This window comes from Lissotriton vulgaris, chromosome 11 (assembly GCF_964263255.1).
Source record: "Lissotriton vulgaris chromosome 11, aLisVul1.2, whole genome shotgun sequence".
NCBI classification, from domain to species: domain Eukaryota; kingdom Metazoa; phylum Chordata; class Amphibia; order Caudata; family Salamandridae; genus Lissotriton; species Lissotriton vulgaris.
The window spans coordinates 109,843,581-109,862,331 of NC_141699.1; the positions used below are offsets into that span (position 1 = coordinate 109,843,581).

Genomic DNA, 18,751 nt, shown 5'->3' on the forward strand with positions numbered 1-18,751 from the left:
GCTGCCACTAGCTTCTACTGTCTGCACATGGCAATCTTTCTAACATGAATGCTGTTTTCAGTCAGCGACAAGAAATAGAACTGTAAATGCGGAGAGAGTTCACACTTTTCAATACTCTTTAATTCTCTTCAATTCATTTTCTTTAATAACAATAGAAAATATCTCCGGTAACACTCAGGCAAGGGGCAGCGTCACCCATGTTATGTGAGGCAACGTTAACAGACCTTTAAAACAGCAAAAGTATTATAGACCTCTATGTCTGAAAAGACCACTATCTCAGCTTCAAAAAGGAAACATCTTGCATGTGATTAATGCACGCGCTATTGCATACTGGGATCTGTCTCGAGCCTGATGGCTCACGCGCAGTTCGCCCCCGTGCCTCATCTCGCGAGCCGAGGGGCGCTCTCATTGGTAGTTTGAAACCGGCTAACGTGTGACGTCTTGTTCACCTTACGTACAGTGCCGGAACAGGGAAGCGATGGCGGCGTACATAGGGCGAGCATTTATCAGCGTGGGAAAGCCAGCGAGCCGGTGAGCACCTGGGGCGGAGAGTAGGGTGCGGTCTAGGGTTTAAACCGAAGGCTACTCTTGGGGGCAAGGGCAGGAGAAGTTATCCAGAGGAGTGAAGTGTACTTACCCTTTACGTGACCCCTCTGGGCTCACGTGTGGCTCTTTCAAGCAGACCTGGATTTTTGGCAGTGGCACTTGTGTGTGCTGAGAATTTTCGGATCATATTCACAGTGTTAAAGCTCAACTGCAGGTCTCAAATTTAAATCAGACAATGTCTTGAGGTGTAAAGGCTGAAGTTGATACGTAAACGATATGGTGCTGGTTTACAGTAGTAAGGGCAGGTTACGCAGAGAAGGTCCGTGGAGGAGGAGCCATATAGTGTGTAAGAAAGTATGTGTCAAAGTGACGGGTGTGGTTATTATGTGGAAGGAACAGGGCTTTAAGTGAGGGCAAAAACTGGGGGAGACCCCTCAAAGAGGTGTGGCCAATGCAAATAAGGGCGGGGCTAAAACACGTAGGCCAAAAATCTGTGATCAGCATAGTGTGCCGCCTGACATGTATTTTGCTGTTTCTGTCATTGCATCCAGATATATGATACAAGTAACATCACACCTACAAGTCAGGACTATTGGCTCAATGGTTGTAAGTTGCAAAAGATAAATAAGCAGCAACTGTGGCTTCCATATAATATTTAAAAAGCTTCCACTTACAGCCCTGGTGACACCATGTCAATGTTGCTGCGAAAGAGAAGTCCAGTTGATAAAATGACTCTCTTTAAAGGATTAACTTCTCCACTAATGAGAAGTGAGCAGCGCACATCCATGCGCCTGCTGTTACTGCGGTCCGGAAAAAAACAGACCGCCTGTGTCAGGACACAAAACGGAGCCTGATAGAGACCCGTTTCCAGGCTCCCTTTAAAAAACTGTCTGTGCTCAGCCCCAGTGAGACCTGGCCCACTTAAAGCCCTTGGAAGGAATAATAATTATCCCATAGCTGGACACTGTTGGCTCTCTGTCACAATGTGCTTATGGAGGCTTCAGAAGACCTTCGAGGACCGTTTTCTGGCATTCCAGCCGTCTTCAGCCCGGCTTGCTTGAATCCAGTGGCAAAGTGAGCAAGGGAAGCATCTGAATCAATCAAACACTCCCACCCAGTCAAAAGATGCTCCGTCCATCACCACCCCCTTTTGTACCGCTTTTGGCCGCCATAAGTGTGGCAGGGTATGCTCAGACGTGAGTCCCTTGCTCACTTTGCCACTGGATTCAAGCAAGCTGGGCTGAAGACGGCTGGAATGCCAGAAACCGGTCCTCGGAAGCTTGTTTCCGGTCCAGGGAAGAGATGGCTTGGCAGTTCAGGCTGGACTGTTCCCATTAGACACAGGGTCAGACTGATTTGCATATAGCCATGTCTGAACTGGGGTGGCAGAGTGGGCTAAAGAACGGTGATGGATTAAACCCAGATCTTTTGACTGGGTGTGAGTGTTTAATTGATTCAGATGCTACGTCCATCACCACCCCCTTTTGTACCGCTTTTGGCCACCATAAGTGTGGCAGGGTATGCTCGGACGTGAGTCGCTTGCTCACTTTGCCACTGGATTCAAGCTAGCCGGGTTGAAGATGGCTGGAATGCCAGAAACCGGTCCTCGGAAGCTTGTTTCCGGTCCAGGGAAGACATGGCTTGGCAGTTCGGGCTGGACTGTTCCCATGAGGCACAAGGTCAGACTGATTTGCATATAGCCATGTCTGAACTGCGGTGGCAGACTGGGCTAAAGTACGGTGATGGATTAAACCCAGATCTTTTGACCGGGTGTGAGTGCTTGATTGATTCAGATGCTCCGTCCATCACCACCCCCTTTTGTACCGCGTTTGATCAACATTAAACATAGTTTGTAAAAAATGTAAACAGCTACAACTTATCACCCGCGGAAGTGAAATTAAATGCCGGGACAGAAGAGGAGAGTAAAGACAGCAGCCGTTTGCAAATAAGGAAAGTGAAATTAAATGCTGAGGACGCAAAGTAAATGTGGGCGGGTGGAAGCTTGCTCTGTGTGAAAGGCAGGGGGAGGGAGTGGGGAGCGCAGGAAGAAGCCAAATAGAATCCAAGAGACTCCCTTCAAAGTGTCAGGTTAGTGAGTGTTTCCTTCACAGGTTCGGCGGTGAAATAAAGAAAGTCATCACGATCACAATCACTGTGAAGGCGAAAGTGATTGTGATGATGCGAAGCACGCAAGGGATGCACGCGCAGCACCACGCATGCTTTTGCGCTTTCTGGCAAGCTGATGGCCGGGAAGTAGCAGTTTTATAAGCAGTTACTTAATGTCTCGCCAGTGCAGCGCATGCGTTGGCTCAGGCGAGACCTAAAAACTAAATGAGCAAGACCCCCAATAGAGTGGTATTTCGCTGATGAGGGTAGTTGCGGGATTCTAGTAGGAAAGTTGGAAACCATGGCATTAAGATAATGGATATACTGTGTACTTTCCCAAAACGTTTGTGTTAACCACATGACTGCCTAGCTGATTCCTCTCCTTGCTGGAAATTGTTGTATTCCATGGTTCATGACGAGCGCAGCTCATCAGGAGCACACGACCAGTGTACTGCATGACGAGCTGAGCTCGTCATGAGCAGCGAAGGGGTTAAAGAAAACTATATTTATGTCCTGATGTTTTTAAAAAATATATATTTTTATTAAAAAAAATCGAAAATGCTCACATTACAGTATTACATGTACATTCCAATGACCGGTGAGTGGGCAGTCGATCAATGAACATATCGTCAAGGTCTGGCAAAAGTACATGAAGCATGAGTCTGCTTGACTGAGCAGTAGAGCGAGTGTGAAGGGGGGGGATAAACCGGGACTGTAATGTGGGGAGGGGGGAGGCAGGGGTGCGGGGCCGGGGGTAGGTCCTGTGGAGGGTATGCAGGGCGTGTCAGCAGACACCTGTTAGTCAGGGACACTCTTGCTGCTATGTAGATGTACCTGTAGGTATGTACATGTGTGGGCTGGCTGCTTGGGGGCTGAGCGGGGCCTGATTAGAGGTGCGGGCGCAACTCAGAGTATACATGGTGCTACGGATGGCCTAGGGGGACTCAGGGGGAGCCACCCCATGCCTGTCCTGACGTGCGATCTGTGTTGCCTGGGTCATAGATGCAGTGTGAGGGGCGTCTGGGGCTGTCCCCGGTTGCATTTGGTGAAAGTGGTGGAGTAACATGGCCCATCCCACTGATATAGGATGCTTCCTCTGCCCTCTCGCCTCCTCCTCCCTCAGAGTTTCCTCCTCGGCTCTTGCCCACTTCCGTACCGCTCCCTTCCATGCCTCCATGGGAGGCCCTGTCACTTCATGCCAGTGCATGGCGATGTTCCGTTTTGCTAGGAGTAGGGATAGGGCTGCGAAGCGGGCCTGCACTTTGTGTGACTTCGGCCTGCGAAAGATTCCGAGAGCCACTGCTTCCCAAGAGCGGAGTTCCGTAAGACCAGTGAGTGTTTGGACCGTGTCGAGGATGGTGGTCCAGTAGTGTCGCAGGGTGTGGCAGCCCCAGAACATATGCTGGAAGTGCGCATCAGGGGAGTGACACCTGGGGCATAGGAATATGGTATCCGGATAGAACCGATGGAGACGCGCTGGAGTCTGGTACGCTCTATGCAAAATGTAGAATTTTATGTTTTTGAAACGCGCGTTCCGGGACACTTTCTTCGGGAACTCTAGCGCTCTGAGCCATTCCCTGTCATGTAACTGTCGCCCGCAGTCGTCCTCCCATGCGGCTCGTAGGTCCTGCAGTGGTTTGTTCGCGAGTTCCCTTATGGCTTTATAGATCCAGGTCACCAGGTGACGCCCCGCACCCATGTATAGAATAGTGTGAATAACCGGGTGTGTTGCCGGTTCACCTACTGTGAGGTCGCAGTGTGGGCGAAAGTTGTGTATGAGGTGTCGATGTGTTAAGAATTGACCCGAGGGAAGGTCATAATCAGCCATCAGCAGGTTGTAGGGGCGCAATTGCACGTCCGCGAATAGCCCCTCATTTATGTCTGATGTTTAAGCATGCAACGCACGCAGTCAAGTACTGTTTTACATTTCAAGATAATTGTTTTATTATAAAATTACTGACATTTTTAGCCCATGCCTATAAAATGTTAGGGTCTTGTGCCACTTAATCTTAACCATATTTCTTATCTTATATTTATAACCCCTATTGTGTATTTGATCTAACTTATGTACAAGATGACCGTAAATATATACTTTTTATTTATTATTGTAATTCATGTTAATTCAATAAAAATTAATACACACATAAAGAGAAATTATTTTAAATATTTGGCGCCAATTGTGTTCAAATTGAGTGCATTTGGAAGTGTTATTTATAACCTATTCCTCTAATCCCATTTTTTGGGGCTAAGACTTGGAAGTACTTTGTTATCAGATTAAAAATTTAAATATACTAAATGTAAGTAATTGCTGGAACCCATCACTTGTTGACTATTAACTCAAGGGACAGTGGTCCCAGGTTAGGTATCTAGTAATTGAAATGTGTGACAATAGGAACGTTACAGGTCTAGGAGCAAGCAGTCATCTCTTCCCAGTTCCCCTTCTTGACTAGTTTTTGATGTTGGGTAAAACGTGTTCCTCGTGTGCTGTTGTCCCCTTATTTCTGTGAAGTGAATACTTAAATAAAGGCTCAGTCAAACCTAAAAAAATCTTAAAAATGTTACTAGATCTGCAGGTCTAGTGACTTCAATTATCTATTTGACCTAATAATGCTCTTGACCCATAAACTGGTTTGAAATTATGTGATCCTGGGCAAATATTTTAAATCACAGAGCCACCATTTTCATCTTTATCGCATATTAGGGCACCTTCAAATACACACGTTCAGCACGTCTGCTGTACAAAAAACACTTTTTTTTGATTTAATAGACCCCAGTTTTGCTCTATATAAAATACCAATCTAGTCACCCAACTGCTGACTTGCTTCTTAGTTCATTATCTGCATTGTGATCAGGAGGGGGGAGGGCAAAAATGTTTCTCTGATCATGTTTAAAAACTATCACGTTTAATAAATACACACCTGAAGCATGAAGTTGTTGCAGGCTTATCTGCAATCAGCAGGTTTTCCATTGAAATGGCCACAACATTTCTCACTGACGTGGTTTTACTGATAAAACTATATAGTTTATAATGTTTTAAAATCAAGTTACTACAAATATTTATCATTTGCGCATCACCAAGTAAAGTGTTCTGATTTGTTTTCCTCTGGTTTGAAATCTTTGTGTGCATCAAACTTCTGAATTACAAATAAGTGTTCTTTCGTAATACCTGATATATTTTGAAATACTTGCACTTTTTATTTACAAGCTGTTTACATGTGTGTTGGAAAAAACCCTGACATCTTACAGCCTTTTGTTTTTAATGATTGTCATAGAGCTCACTTTACAAAAACCTCTAACTGTAATAAGAGAAAGAAAAGTAAACAACTTTCCCCGTAAAAGATAAGAAACAATTAGTAAAAAGACAAACTGACATTTGACCTCTGTCCTTGAACACACAGCAAACGTGTCAACATAAAAACAAGATTTAAAGGCAGCTTTATTGCTCATTACTTTCTGAATGAACAGAACACCTGTTCCTTCCAGCTTAAGTTCACTCGCCAGAACGGAGGAGGGATGTATGACGGTACAACGCGTACCGTTACAACGCGTACCTTTACGACGCAGGTTTAACAACGCAAGTCGTTCCAACGACTTGCGTTGGGGGGCGCTGGATAGTAAATAGTTTAATTTACTATTCCAACTCCAGTCGCCGTGGATAGTAGGGAAGGTGTTGGATAGTAAATTAAACTATCCCCTATCCTAGAGCGCCGTCCAGCGAAAGTCGTTGTAAATCCTGCGTTGTAACGGTACCGCGTTGTAACGTTTCCGTTGTAAAGGATTTTTCCCACGGAGGAGTGGGTGCTAAAATAGCTTGATCTGATAAAATCTGACTCGCCAAAGCTAGTGGGCGAGTAGATCCTTTGAGGCCTGTCAGTACATGAAATTAACAGTTAAAACATATTTTATTCATTAACAGAAAAATTAATCAGACTCCTTAGTCCGCTTAGCAAGCACTAGCAATGCCAATAGGGCTGGATTTAATGTGCTGCCCTCTACAGTTTTACAGGCTCACTGCCCTCCCTGTACTCACATGGGCAGAGACTTGTACATCTGATGTACTGAGAATATGAGTGAGAACAGTGCTTAATTTGTGCCTGTACTTAGCACCGGCACTTATTTCTCAGGGCCGGGTCCTCATGCGATATTGCATTAGTTAAGTTCATGCGGGTTTCCCCGGTGGGCAGCTAGCTGATAATCACGTGTCATAGCCCTAAAATATTTCAAATAAATTGGACACCATTTAAATGTCCAAGTTCTTTATTTTTTTTAAAACGTGGAACTTGAAAAGCCCAGCTCAGGCCTTGAAATGCTGCGAACAGTCTATGCGTCCGTTTTTAGGTTTCGCCTGGCGAAAAGCTGCGCAAGCAGCGGTTCGCGCATGCAAAATCTTTTGTTTTGCAGTATGGCTGTTTGTCCCGCCTCTGTTTCCCATTGGGTAGCTCCATAAATGGAGGCTAGCCATTGGGAAACAGAGGCGTCAGTCATTCTGCGCGGCGACTCGTGGGCGTTTCTGAGAATTTTTGTCATCCGGCCCCTTTTGTCACGTCAGTGCGGCGGTGGGCGGGGTTTATTGTTTTGTTCCTCCGGGTTTCGTTTGGTCATTCTGCGGCCGACCGCCGCCGGAGGAAGTCCAGGTCCAGGTGAGTGCTGGCCGTTCCCGCCGCCCCCACTGTCCGTGCCTTTCCCGCGCCCCCTCCCGCTGTCCGTGCCTTTCCCGCCCCCCCTCCCGCTGTCCGTGCCTTTCCCGCCCCCCCTCCCGCTGTCCGTGCTTTTCCCGCCCCCCTCCCGCTGTCCGTGCCTTTCCTTGTTATTTTTGTGTGAGTACTGACAGTAGAGTGCATGTGTTTTCGAGCTGCCGCGTGTACTTCTCTCCCCTTTGTGCTGTTGCCTGTCCACGTGTGCTTCTTCCCACTACGTCCCTGTTGCACCGCTTGTGTGCTCCTCCGAGTTGTATCTGACCCCCGCCGTCCCCCTTGTTGCCTTATCTCCCCTGTATTGCTTACAGTTCGACCGCACACCCTCCATTGTCCACTGCTTCCGCTCTCTCGTGTCCGCCAAGGGTCTCAGCTTTGCTGTGGATGTAGGTCGGGGTCAGAGAAGTCTGGAAGTCCAGAGGCTGCGTCGCTAAGTCTTCGGGCTCCGGCGGGAGCGTCGACAAAGCAAACCAGCAAGTCACTGATGGTGCCTGTTTGCACAGGGTGGTCACTCCTTGACCACAAGGGAGATTCTTCAGTCTTCTATTTGCAGTAGAATGTCGAAGGTCCAGAGTTTCGTTTCAGAGTTTCAGTTCAGGATAATCTCATGTCTCTAGACACAGCTCCTAGCTTTATACTGATCTAAGGGGCTGGATTACATGCTAGGTCCCTCCTATGGGTGGAATCTGGGAAGGGGGTGGTTACACCCCTCTCCCTTTGTCCAGTTTCACGCCAGAGTTGGGGTTGGAGTGCCCCAGCAACTGGTTTGAACCGGGCTATGCATGGAGCACCTTGTGTGCCCCAGGCAGTGTCTCAATTCATTTAACCCACCCTGCCCCAATACACTATAGCCTGTCTGGGGAAGTGCTAGCACCTCCCAAGGCAGGAACCCTATTGTCCAGGCCTCCCCTGCCGGAGTTTCGTCCAGCAGCAGGAGATCAGACTCGTGTCTGTGGCAGCAGTATCCATTTTTTGATGCTGAGTCTCTGTTTAACTTTAACCGGGTAAAGCTACAACTACATGTCTTCTCCCTCTAGAAGGGTGGAATGCTACCCATGCTGCCAGAACTGGCGGGGGGGGGGGGAGGGGTAGTATTCCAAAGCGTATGACACCTTACACGACATGTTTAGATAAAGCCAACCCAAAGTTAGCATTAACCGCGAGGATTATAATGCACTTAAGAGTATATGGTATGGCTATATCATAGAACAGCTATAAGGACATGGTTCCGAAAGCTGCTGACAGGCTCAGCTCATGCTAGAGCACCATCTCACATAAAACCAAGCACTCTGCCTTAAGGATTGTCAAGGTCTGCCATAGGAGTGACTTATAGGTATATATGTGTCTATATGTAATGGTAGGTATAGGGATACTATACCTAAGCAAGGGGTGATTACACGACCTTGCCCCAGCTGAGTGATCAGCCAGTTGTGTCAATTTGGATGGCCAGCCAGAGGTGGCATAATACATGCTGTAACCCCTGGTAGGCTTAGGATGCCCCTATGCCCTGGGTACCTATGGTAGACTATACAGGGGCTCACAAAGGTGACCCAATACCCAATTAGGTATATACCTAAAGTACATGGTATGAATTTAGAGAGAGAACAGCTGGGCTGTGGGTCTGATTAGCAGGCCCACAGCCACACTAAAGTCGAGAAACCAGTGTATCAGAGCAAAAAGTGGGGGTGACCATAGGAAGCTGACCCTACTCTCCCACACCCCAGTGCACAAACAAGGAGGCAGGAGGGGGCCATTTGAAGCGATAAAGGGATAAATGTTCAAGGGGATTCAGGATGAAGGTGAGGGAAAAGTTGGAACTGTTAAGGGGATTAAAGAGGTCTCCTCTAATCCGAGCCCCACCTCCTCTTCAGAGAAAACAAACATTCAGTAGGGCCACAAGCGCCGCTTGGCGGACCACTCAAAACGGGCGTGAGACCTGGCAAGTTAAAGGAAAGCACACACAGATGAGATATTAGGACAAGTATTTGCAATGCAATAGGCATCGCTTTACTGACAATTTGAGCTATCAGCATTGCAAATGAAATTGTTAGTTAGGTATTTTATTTGTAAAAAAATATCCCAGCAGTAGCATAAGTAATAAAATAAAATCCACGAAGCGAGAAAAGGGGGCAGTACTACAGGCTGTTACTAGGTGTCTCTGTGGAGCCCTTAAAGGGACCTTTATTAGCCACATAAGGCACTACTACACCCTTACTTATGCTACTGCTGAGACATTTGTCACCAAAAGAAAATTGTAACAAACATTATTATTTGCTACATCAATCACTCAGACTTTCAGTAATGCTAAACCTATTGCTATGCAAATGCTTGTTTAACATGGAGAAGGCATTATTAGGCCAGCCAGTGCACTAAAAGCAAAAAAGCTAAGGCATAACTATGGGTCAAAGGCAGACAACACAGTAAATGAAAAACAGGTAAGAGGAACTGAGCTGAAGATATCTGGGGATAATCGGACTTCTCCCTTCAAGTACTTGATAGGTCCCCTAAGAGAAGGGGTTAAGAGTTATGTGACCTTCCAAGTACAATGGGCGAAAGGGGGTGTGATAAGCCATTCTGTTAGAAAAAAACCTGATCAGAAACTGTGAACTGGGTAGAAAAACAATGGAGAGAGGAATTTATCCTGAATAGCTGTGGGCAGACAAAATGCTGAGGTTTATTCCATAACATCAAATTCTTCCCCATCCACATTTAGTGGTTAACCCAAGGTGGCGGCAAGTATGCCCTGAAGTTGCACAAAGAGACCACAACTGTGAGAGACCTGTTCCTGTCTCTGTAAATTGTTTCCTTTTACCAGACCCATGCAACATTCAGATCTTCACTGTTTCTAGGCCTTTTATAGGCCAACTTCACTATGATAGGTTTTTGCACAATATAGTTTTCTACTCTGCCTTTCTGCTTTTGTTTCCTGCCACCAGCTCATGGATAAGATGTTGGAGGCAAAAAATGACAATAAACCAGGGGCACAGGAATGATTTTGGAAAGGAGGAAGTGGTCAGATCCGAGTCTAACGGGGTTAGTGATGCTGAATGGAATATAAGCAAGCAGCAGCAGTGACCCCCTACCTGTTGGAAGAAACGTTACCATCATTGTGTTACTGGTTGTGAAAAACACATAATAGTTTGCTATTATGCATTACCTCCTTGTCCGTCTTCCTCGCCACAGTAATTACTAATGAGCATCCTGCTCCCACAGAAACTCCAAGCAAAAGTTAACTTACTAGTCTCCCTATCCCTCCAATATGGCCCCCAGTGGCAACCACCAATCACATAAAAGGATTCAAGATCCACACCACAACCTGTTATTTTTTCGTTTCTGCACTACTCCGAGTGCTGTTCATGTTCCTGTTCTACAGGTCAGTTGGGGGCGGCAGTCCTTCTTTAGCGGACTCTTGGGCCCCATTCTGATGGGGGGGTGAGTTGGTTTTCACGCTTGTATTGCCTGTTTTACTCCCCCCTTGGTTGGTGCTTAGGGCGTTTTCCCCTGTCCTGCTCTAGCGGACGCTGGGGATTGCTGTGCCGGTCTCTTTTGTTTGTGCTACCGGGCCCTGCTTTTGCAGACTCGGCGTATCTTCCCTGTTTTCGTGCCTTGAAGGGGGGGGGGGGAGGGGGCTGGTGTGTTTCATGCAGGTTCCCTTCCTCCCACATGCTTGTTTCTTTTTACTGTACTACCGAGTCCTGCTTTAGTGGACTCAGTGTTTTTTCGTTTTTTCACTGTTTTCATGCCTATGCAGGGGGGGGGGCGGGGGGTGAGGGCTGGTGGTTCGCTCGCCGTTCCCTCCCACATGCATGTTTGGTTTGGCTGTACTGCCGTGTCCTGCTTTGGCGGATGTGGCGTGCCTTGCTTCTTTTCTTACTGTTGCAAGGGGGCTCCCTCCTTCCACGTGGTTGTCTACTTCCACGTCTCCAGCGGCTGGCTCGGTGGGCTCGTTTGCCAGCCAGGGAGGGGGTGTGGCTTCATACCATCTTGCTGTGGTTTAGCGCAATGTATGCTGCGCGCCTTCTGGCGGCTAGTGGGGGTGTTGTGCTTGATAGGGTCACTTCTTGGCTTGCTTGTTCGTATGTGGGTATTTCCCCTCTAACGATTCTGAGGGTTGTCGTCCTGCCTCTGGCTTCTGTCATGATTTTCATGGGCGTGCCGATGGCCGGCCTGGGACGTTTTTCTTATGGTACGTGCCTTGATGTAGGGGGGCCGCGGTCCTGCTTTAGCGGACTCTTGAGCTCTGTTTTGGGGGGATTCAGTGTCATTTGTTCTGTTTTTATACCCCCTTGTTGGGCACTTTATGCATATTCCCCCGTCCTGCTTTAGCGGACTAGCGGGGTCTTGCTTTCAGTGCTGGTTCTGTTTCTGCTACTGACACCGAGTCTTGCCTTTGCAGACTCGGCTTCTTATCTGGGGGCCTGATATTGTTTACTCGTGTTGCCGAGTCCTGCTCTAGTGGACTCTGTATGTTTATTGGTGCCTCCTGATGCCGCCATTGTGCTTGTGGCAGTCCCAGCGTGTTTTCCGGGGTGCCCGCCCTCACGGACCTGGGTTCGACTCCTGCCTAATCTGTGAAGGTTTCCCCAGGTGGTACTTTTTCGTACGTCCCGTGTGCGTTTCCCTGCACGCCTTCCTGTTTGTGGCCACGGCATTTGGTTTCCTGCTGTTGGTCATTTTTTAAGGCTGGCAAGTGGGGGGGGGGGCTGCTTCCGCTCGCGGTTTGTGTCCGCTTCTGATACTGCATGTATTTATGTAGCGCTTGCCTCGCGGGTGCTTGTAGGGTTTGGTGTTTCCCTCCACTTGTGCTTCTGCATACTCAGTATGTTGTTGGCTTGTCCGTGTTCTCTTCTGACTGCCCCTCTCATTTTGCATGTTACTGTGTCCTGCTTTAGCGGACTTGATGTTCCCTGCTTTTGGGCCTCCCTGTTTTGCTCGCATGGGAGGGGGTTTGACTGTGGGTTTGTAGGTCCCTGGTTCTATCCCGGGTTTCGTCACAGTTTGGACTTCTGCTTTGTATGTCGCAGAGCTGTGTGATGTCGAATCGTTTTGACGCTCTTCGTCCTCATATCCTTTAATTGCTGCGCTTCTTGGGATCATGCAGTGACATGCCTGCAGCGTGCTGCTCCCGGACTGGGGCTCTTTCCAGTGGTTTCCATGGTGATTGTACGCTTTTGGGGTGCTCCTACTTGCCATGGGTTGTGTTGCTGGTCATTCTTTTTCCACGGCCGCGGAGGGTTCTTCTGGTTCTCTGGACCCAGTCCCTTGCCTTGCATGTTTCAGCAGCTAATGGGTCCTGCGGTGGCGGCTGCCTTGCATGTTCGGGAATCGCTTTCCCCTCCCGTGAGGGCCAGCTGTGTTCCGGGTCCTTCCCGTGTCACGGTGAGGGAGGAAGTTGTGGACCTGCATATTCTTTTTATGCTGGGGTCGGATCTTGGGGTTATTCTTCGACGGATCCGTTCCTTCCTGTTGTTTCCCGAGTCAGTTTTGGATTTCCCCTGGTTTCTGATGTGGATGGTGGGATGTCTCACGGAGGCCTATGTCCGGTGATGGCTCTGTCTTGGTTGGATTGATGTTTTGGTTCAGTCACATGCCAATTGGTGTCCTTGGAGGTGTTCCTGCCTCTGCTCCTTCAGTGGGCTTCTGGATTCCTTCGGTTTGCGGGATGCTTCTCTCCATGCCCCTGTCCTTTTGACCTCTCGTATTGGTTTGCCTTTTGGCCTGTGTTCCTCACCTCGTGTCTTTGCTGCGGTTCTGGCTTCTCTTGTTGGGCTTTTTCATGGGAGGGGGATTACCTGGTTGTTTGTTTGAATCTGCTTCTTTTTTCTCTGAGGCAATGCTCCATGTCCGTGAGGTTTGCCTGGTCCTCGTGGGTCACGGTTTCTCTTGCTGTCTGATTCCTTCTCTGGATCGGATGTACATTGGGGCTCACTTGGACGCTGTTGGGTTTGGTGTTCGGGCATCATACACTGACTTTGCCTCTGGAGTCTGTTTTCGGTCCCTGGTGTCGGGGACTTGCCCTCCAGTGTGACTTTGGGTGGGGGTCCGGGTATTCTGTCCGCCTGCTTGCTGGTGAAAGTGACTTGGGCTTCTCTCCCTTTGTCTCGTATGATGAGTTGTCCTGTTTTTCTCATTGACGCCCCTATGATCTAGATTTCGATCTGGGGGTTCCTGTGCCTGCCCTGGTGAGGGTGGTTCTGTGTTGGTGGCTGGATGTCGGTCATCTGTTCCAATGTCGTCCTTTTCTGTTTGTTCCCTCTCGGACGGTCACTGCGCGTGTCTGTCTGTGGCCTTGGGGAGCTTTTCTGGATGACTCTTTGATGCAGACTGGTGGCCGGCGGCTCGGCTTTCTTGTTCTCAGTTGCAGGGGGCTGAAGGCAGTTGGGTCGCTGGACGTTTACCAGCCTTACTGGCGGTTCGCCGTGTTGGTGTCCGGGCGGACTCTCATGTTGTCATGTTCTGCTTCTCTCTGTAGGGAGTGTTAAGTTGTTCGTTCCCTCAGTTTCCTCTGTCGACTCCCTTTTTCCAGGCCGGGGTCATGGTTGGCCTCACTGTTTCTGCGGTTTCTCTCCTGAACCGGGGGAGTGTGTTGACGGGCTGTCTGTGTGGCATCTTCCCTCCGTGGGGTCTTTTTATCTGCTACAGATGATATTCCTGCCGTTGTTGTGGTGTTTTGAATATCAGATGGTGGACTTGTTTGCTTCTTCGGTCCTTGGCACGTTCCGTTGTTTCTCCTCTTTTATGCATTATTCGTGGGCTTGGAGGTGGATGCAATGTCCTTCCAGTGGCCGGGAGGCCTTTTGTCCGCCTGCCTCTGGTTCCCCTACGTCCGGCACTTGTGCTGGGGTTTGGGTGTTTTGGGGCTTTGGTGCCTCTAGTGGTTCCGGGTTGGTTGCGCCCCGTGGTTTCCTCTGTTGTTGGTGGCGGCGTTGCATCTGGGTTAGGCGTTGCCGTTCCTTTCATTTCCATTTGTTGGACCCTCCGGTTCATCTTCCGGTGTTCCGGTCTGTGTTCCTTCTGGGTTGGCTCTTTTGCAGTGTTCCCTGTTCCTGGATAATTGTTCATTTGGGCCTTGTTCCTCTGTGGGGGCGCCCCTCTGCTTTGTTGTCTTTCGCTACGCTTTGGGTCTCCTTTGCTATTAGGGTCTGCACTATGATTTGGCTCCTGGATATTTTTTTGGGAGGTCGGTGTTGGTTGGGCTTGGCCCTTTCTACCCTCCATGGTTGGGGGGGGGGGGCACCTTTGGAGCTTTTTCTTGGTCTCCCTTTTGTGTCTGTGGGTCCTTTTGGAGGCTCGTCTTTCGTGTCTCTGGCCCTTCTTCCCCCTTGTCCTGGGTTATCTCCTCCCCGTGGAACCTTCCGTTGGTGTTGGTGCATTGCACGGGGTTCCATTGGTCAGTTGGAGTACGGGGACTTTCTGTTTTTGACGTTTGGAAGGTTTCGGTGCTCTTGCGTACTCTTCCTTCTTTTATGCCTGCTTGTGCTCTTCTTAGTCTGTCGGCAGGGGTGTTGCTTCCAGTTGACTCCTTTGCACATTTTTGGTTGTGTAGCATGTCTTGATGAATTCTTGGTCTCGCACAGCTGCTTTTTCTGTGGTGGTCTCATGTTTGTCATTTTAGCTGCTCCGTAGGGGTCTGTTGCCATCTCTTCCGCTCTCAACCGGAGTATTTGGGTGGCTCTCCTTTTGGTGCCTGTTTCAGTCGGTAGTTCACTCTCATTCGTTTCGGGGGCATTCTTCTGGTTTGTTGCGGTTTCTTGGTCCGCCTTTACGGTTGTTTCCATGCGTGTTTGGCTGGTCGACCACTTGGTCTTCTCCTCATGCCTCCTTTTCTCGTTACCGGCTTGAGGTTGGTGCTTCTGTTGCCATTGCCTCTATGGTTCGGTACTCAGTGGTTTCTTGAGGTGTATCTCTCTCCTTTTTTAAATTTTTTAAAATGTTTTTATTAAATCAAACTTCGCCTTGACAATCATGACAATTATTAGACAGCAGTTATACATCCATACAGTTAAACACATTTGAGTATACATTTCTGTCCTCCACAGTACTACATTATGTTCTGGGTTTCAGTCACACAATTTCTCGTAGCTAATCTTACCCCTCTTCCTCTTCTACTTCGTCGTCTGAAGTATCTGCACTAGATTCCGACAACGGTTCACATATTTCTCCTCGGAATATATTCCAGGCTGACCAGATTTTGTTCCATTTGCGCGGGTTACCCCTGGTTTCGTACACTGAGCGCTCTGTAATCATTGCCAGATCCATGTGCCTACACCATGTTGCTAATGTGGGCGGGTCTGCCGCACCCCATTTCTGTGCTATATCTCTTTTAGCAATCATGAGGCCTAGCGTGACCCACGTCTGCCCTAGCGAGTGAGATCATTGGGGTCCCCTATATTTAAGAGACGTTTTCTCGGCTCTGGCAGAAGGGATACTTCCAACGTCTGTGATACAGTATGCAACACCTGTCTCCAATATTCTGCTATAACCGGGCATTCCCACATATTGTGGAAGAAGGTACCTTCCACCCTCGAAGACAAAATGGATGCTGTGTCCTTTGCAACTTGTGTAGTATGGTTCTTGTGTAGTATGTACGATGTAGGATTTTAAGCTGCACCAATCTGAGCTTGGCTGAAATTCCCACTTCCTTAGGTGACGCCAGCGCCTCTATCCATTCTGTATCGTCCATGTCCCCTATGTCTGCCGCCCACTTCCCCCATAGTGTGGATGTAGGGTCCGGTAAGTTGTTGATTAGCTTACGATACATGAGTGATGTAGCACGTTTTTGCATATAATCAGTAAGTAAACGGTCTTCTAGCGGGGATGCCTCCGGAACATCAGTGTCTGGTAGGAGTGCTGCTAACAATGCATGCCTGATTTGTATGTACCTATAAGTTTCGGTCGGGCCCAGTTCATATTGTTGTTGAAGCTGGGTGAACGGGATCACCGTCCCTTTATCCCATAAGTCCCCCACTGTGGAAATGCAATACTATCCCACTGTGCAAACCCCTTACTTCGCCTCAAGAGTCCTAAAGCCCTGGTGTCCCAGAGTGGGGTAAGTTTAGTTATAACCCCTTTCCAACCTAGTTTTGCTTGTGCTGTGTACCATAAAGCGACTGTTTGTTTTGTGGGCCCCTCCAGTTTCGAGGCGATTCTCTTGTTGTAGAGCGCAGCTAGTATGTTGTCTGTATCCAACTGTGCCCTATCCGCCCTATAAGCTGGGTCATCTTGGGGTGCGTGGATCCAGTGATTGAGGGTTTTAAGTTGTGCTGTCCAGTAATAGAGTTGAAGGTTCGGTAGCGCTATCCCGCCGTCATACCAATCTCTATGTAGCTTGATTTGCGCTATACGTGCTGCGCGGTTGCCCCATAGAAGGGTCGAGACTTGTGCTACTATTTGTTTGAAATACCTGGGTGGAACCGGGTAGGGCGTATTGTCAAGAGCGTAAAGAAATCTTGGCAATGCCATCATTTTATACAATGCTGACCTCCCCAGAAGCGTCAGGGGCAGAGATGCCCAGTGTGTGACATCCCGCCTCAAACGCTCCAAAGGTGGAGCCAGATTCTTCGCAAAGAAGTCCGTCGCTTCCCTGGTAATGTGAATTCCTAAATACTTGAAGGAGTCCCCTGCGCGCACAAGCGGGCATTCAGCGAGTAATGAGGGCTCCGGGCCTTTCAGAGTGTAGAGTACTGATTTGGACAAATTTATTGTGTACCCCGACACTCTCCCGAGTGTGTCGCAAATTGTAAGGAGTTCTGGTATACTGCGTTCTGGGTCCGTCAGGTATATTAACATGTCGTCCGCATAAAGCGAGAGACGGTCTTCCCATCCCTCCTTCCAGCAGACTCCTTTTCACAGCGGGGTTGCCCTAATTAACGTTGCCAATGGTTCTAGTACCATTGTAAATAGCAACGGTGACAGGGGACACCCCTGGCGCGTCCCCCTTGCCAGTCGTATTTCACGAGATGTGTGGCCGTTAGCAGTAACTTGGGCCAACGGGTTTGCGTACAAGAGTCGTATCCAAGCTCTAAATTTAGGGCCGAAACCCATATGGGACAGGACAGCAAACAGATATTGCCATTCCACCATGTCAAACGCCATTTTCGCATCTAATGAAAGTATCACCATTTGTTCTGATAATGTCGAAGCCCGTGCTAACACCCCTTGCACGCGCCTAAGATTGAGGGCTGTGTTCCTATTAGGCATGAAACCCGACTGATCCGGGTGAATCAACTGTGGGAGGTGGGGCATTAATCGATTCGCCAATAGTTTCTCTAGAATTTTGTTTTCTGCGTTTAGCAGCGAGATTGGGCGGTAGGAGGTGCATTCTATTGGGGGTTTACAGGGTTTTGGGAACGCCACTATTGTAGCGAGTCGTTGATCCTTCGGGAGCTCCGTATTTTCTAAACTTTCGTTATACATTGCTAGCAGGGGTGTGCTTATCGTCTCGGTCATAAGCTTGTACCATTCTATGGGAATTCCGTTGGGGCCCAGGGCTTTTCCTGACTGGACCAAAAGGATTGCTGCTTGGACTTCTTCAGTCGTTAGGTCTGCCTCCAGTTTTAAGGCTGCTGCAGGTGTAAGCGTCTGTATTTCTGTGTGTCTGAGTGAGTCCATTGCAGCAGCCTCTGATATTTCTCGATTTGGAGTGTAGACTTCTCTGAAATATTCTGCCAGCGTGTGTACTATCTCTTCCGGATGTGTCAGGAGAGTCCCCTCCTGTGTCCGCAGCTGTTGTATACCCCTGGATCTCTCCCCTCTTGTCCAACCAAGCCAGCATTTTACCTGCTTTGTCTCCCACATTGTATATTTTGTGTGCCGTTGCCGTGATGTTCTCGACAGGTCGGTTTTTGAGGTGGTCCCTATATTGTTGCTGACGTACCCTCAGAGTGTGTGCCGTTTCCGGTGTGGGGTCTGCCATGTGTGCCGTGTCTGCTGCCTGTAGGGCTAATTCCAACTCAGCCATCTCCCTCTGTCGTGCCCGCTTGTATCTAGTAATTGAGACTATTGCTTGTCCCCTAAGGACTGTCTTATACGCTTCCCAGACTATTGACGATGATTCTACTGATGTTGTGTTTTCTTTAAAATAATGTGTGGTTGCGTTTTTGAGTTCCTTCTTAATGCTGGGAATTTTAAGATAGTTAGGGTAGATAGGATATATCCTCTTATGAGATTTTTCCCGGCAAGAGAGAGTTAGTAGGACCGGGGAGTGATCCGAGATGCCCCTGGGCTTTATCTCCACCTCCTCGACGTTTTGCAGCCTAGTGCCCAACATCAGGAAGTAATCTATTCGGGATAGACTGTTGTGTACCGCGGAGTGATATTTGTACTGGCAAGCTGCGGGGTGCCTGAGTCTCCAAACATCTACCAGCCCCATTGCCTCTAGGGAGCCCTGGATCCGGGAAGGCCCG

The 18,751-nt window shown here is 48.6% G+C and overlaps 1 protein-coding gene across 2 annotated transcripts in view; it reads left to right on the forward strand.

Moving 5' to 3' along the window:
- Positions 1-441: 441 nt before the first annotated feature.
- Positions 442-18,751, forward strand: part of PISD (phosphatidylserine decarboxylase) — a 323,469-nt gene continuing 305,159 nt past the window's right edge. The window contains exon 1 of one of the 2 annotated variants that reach the window (XM_086942820.1): positions 442-531. In XM_086942820.1, coding sequence (XP_086798946.1) covers positions 479-531 — 53 coding nt within the window. In that variant the 5' untranslated portion in view covers positions 442-478. The remainder of the gene's footprint in view (positions 532-18,751) is intronic. The other variant, XM_086942818.1, reaches the window with a different exon arrangement.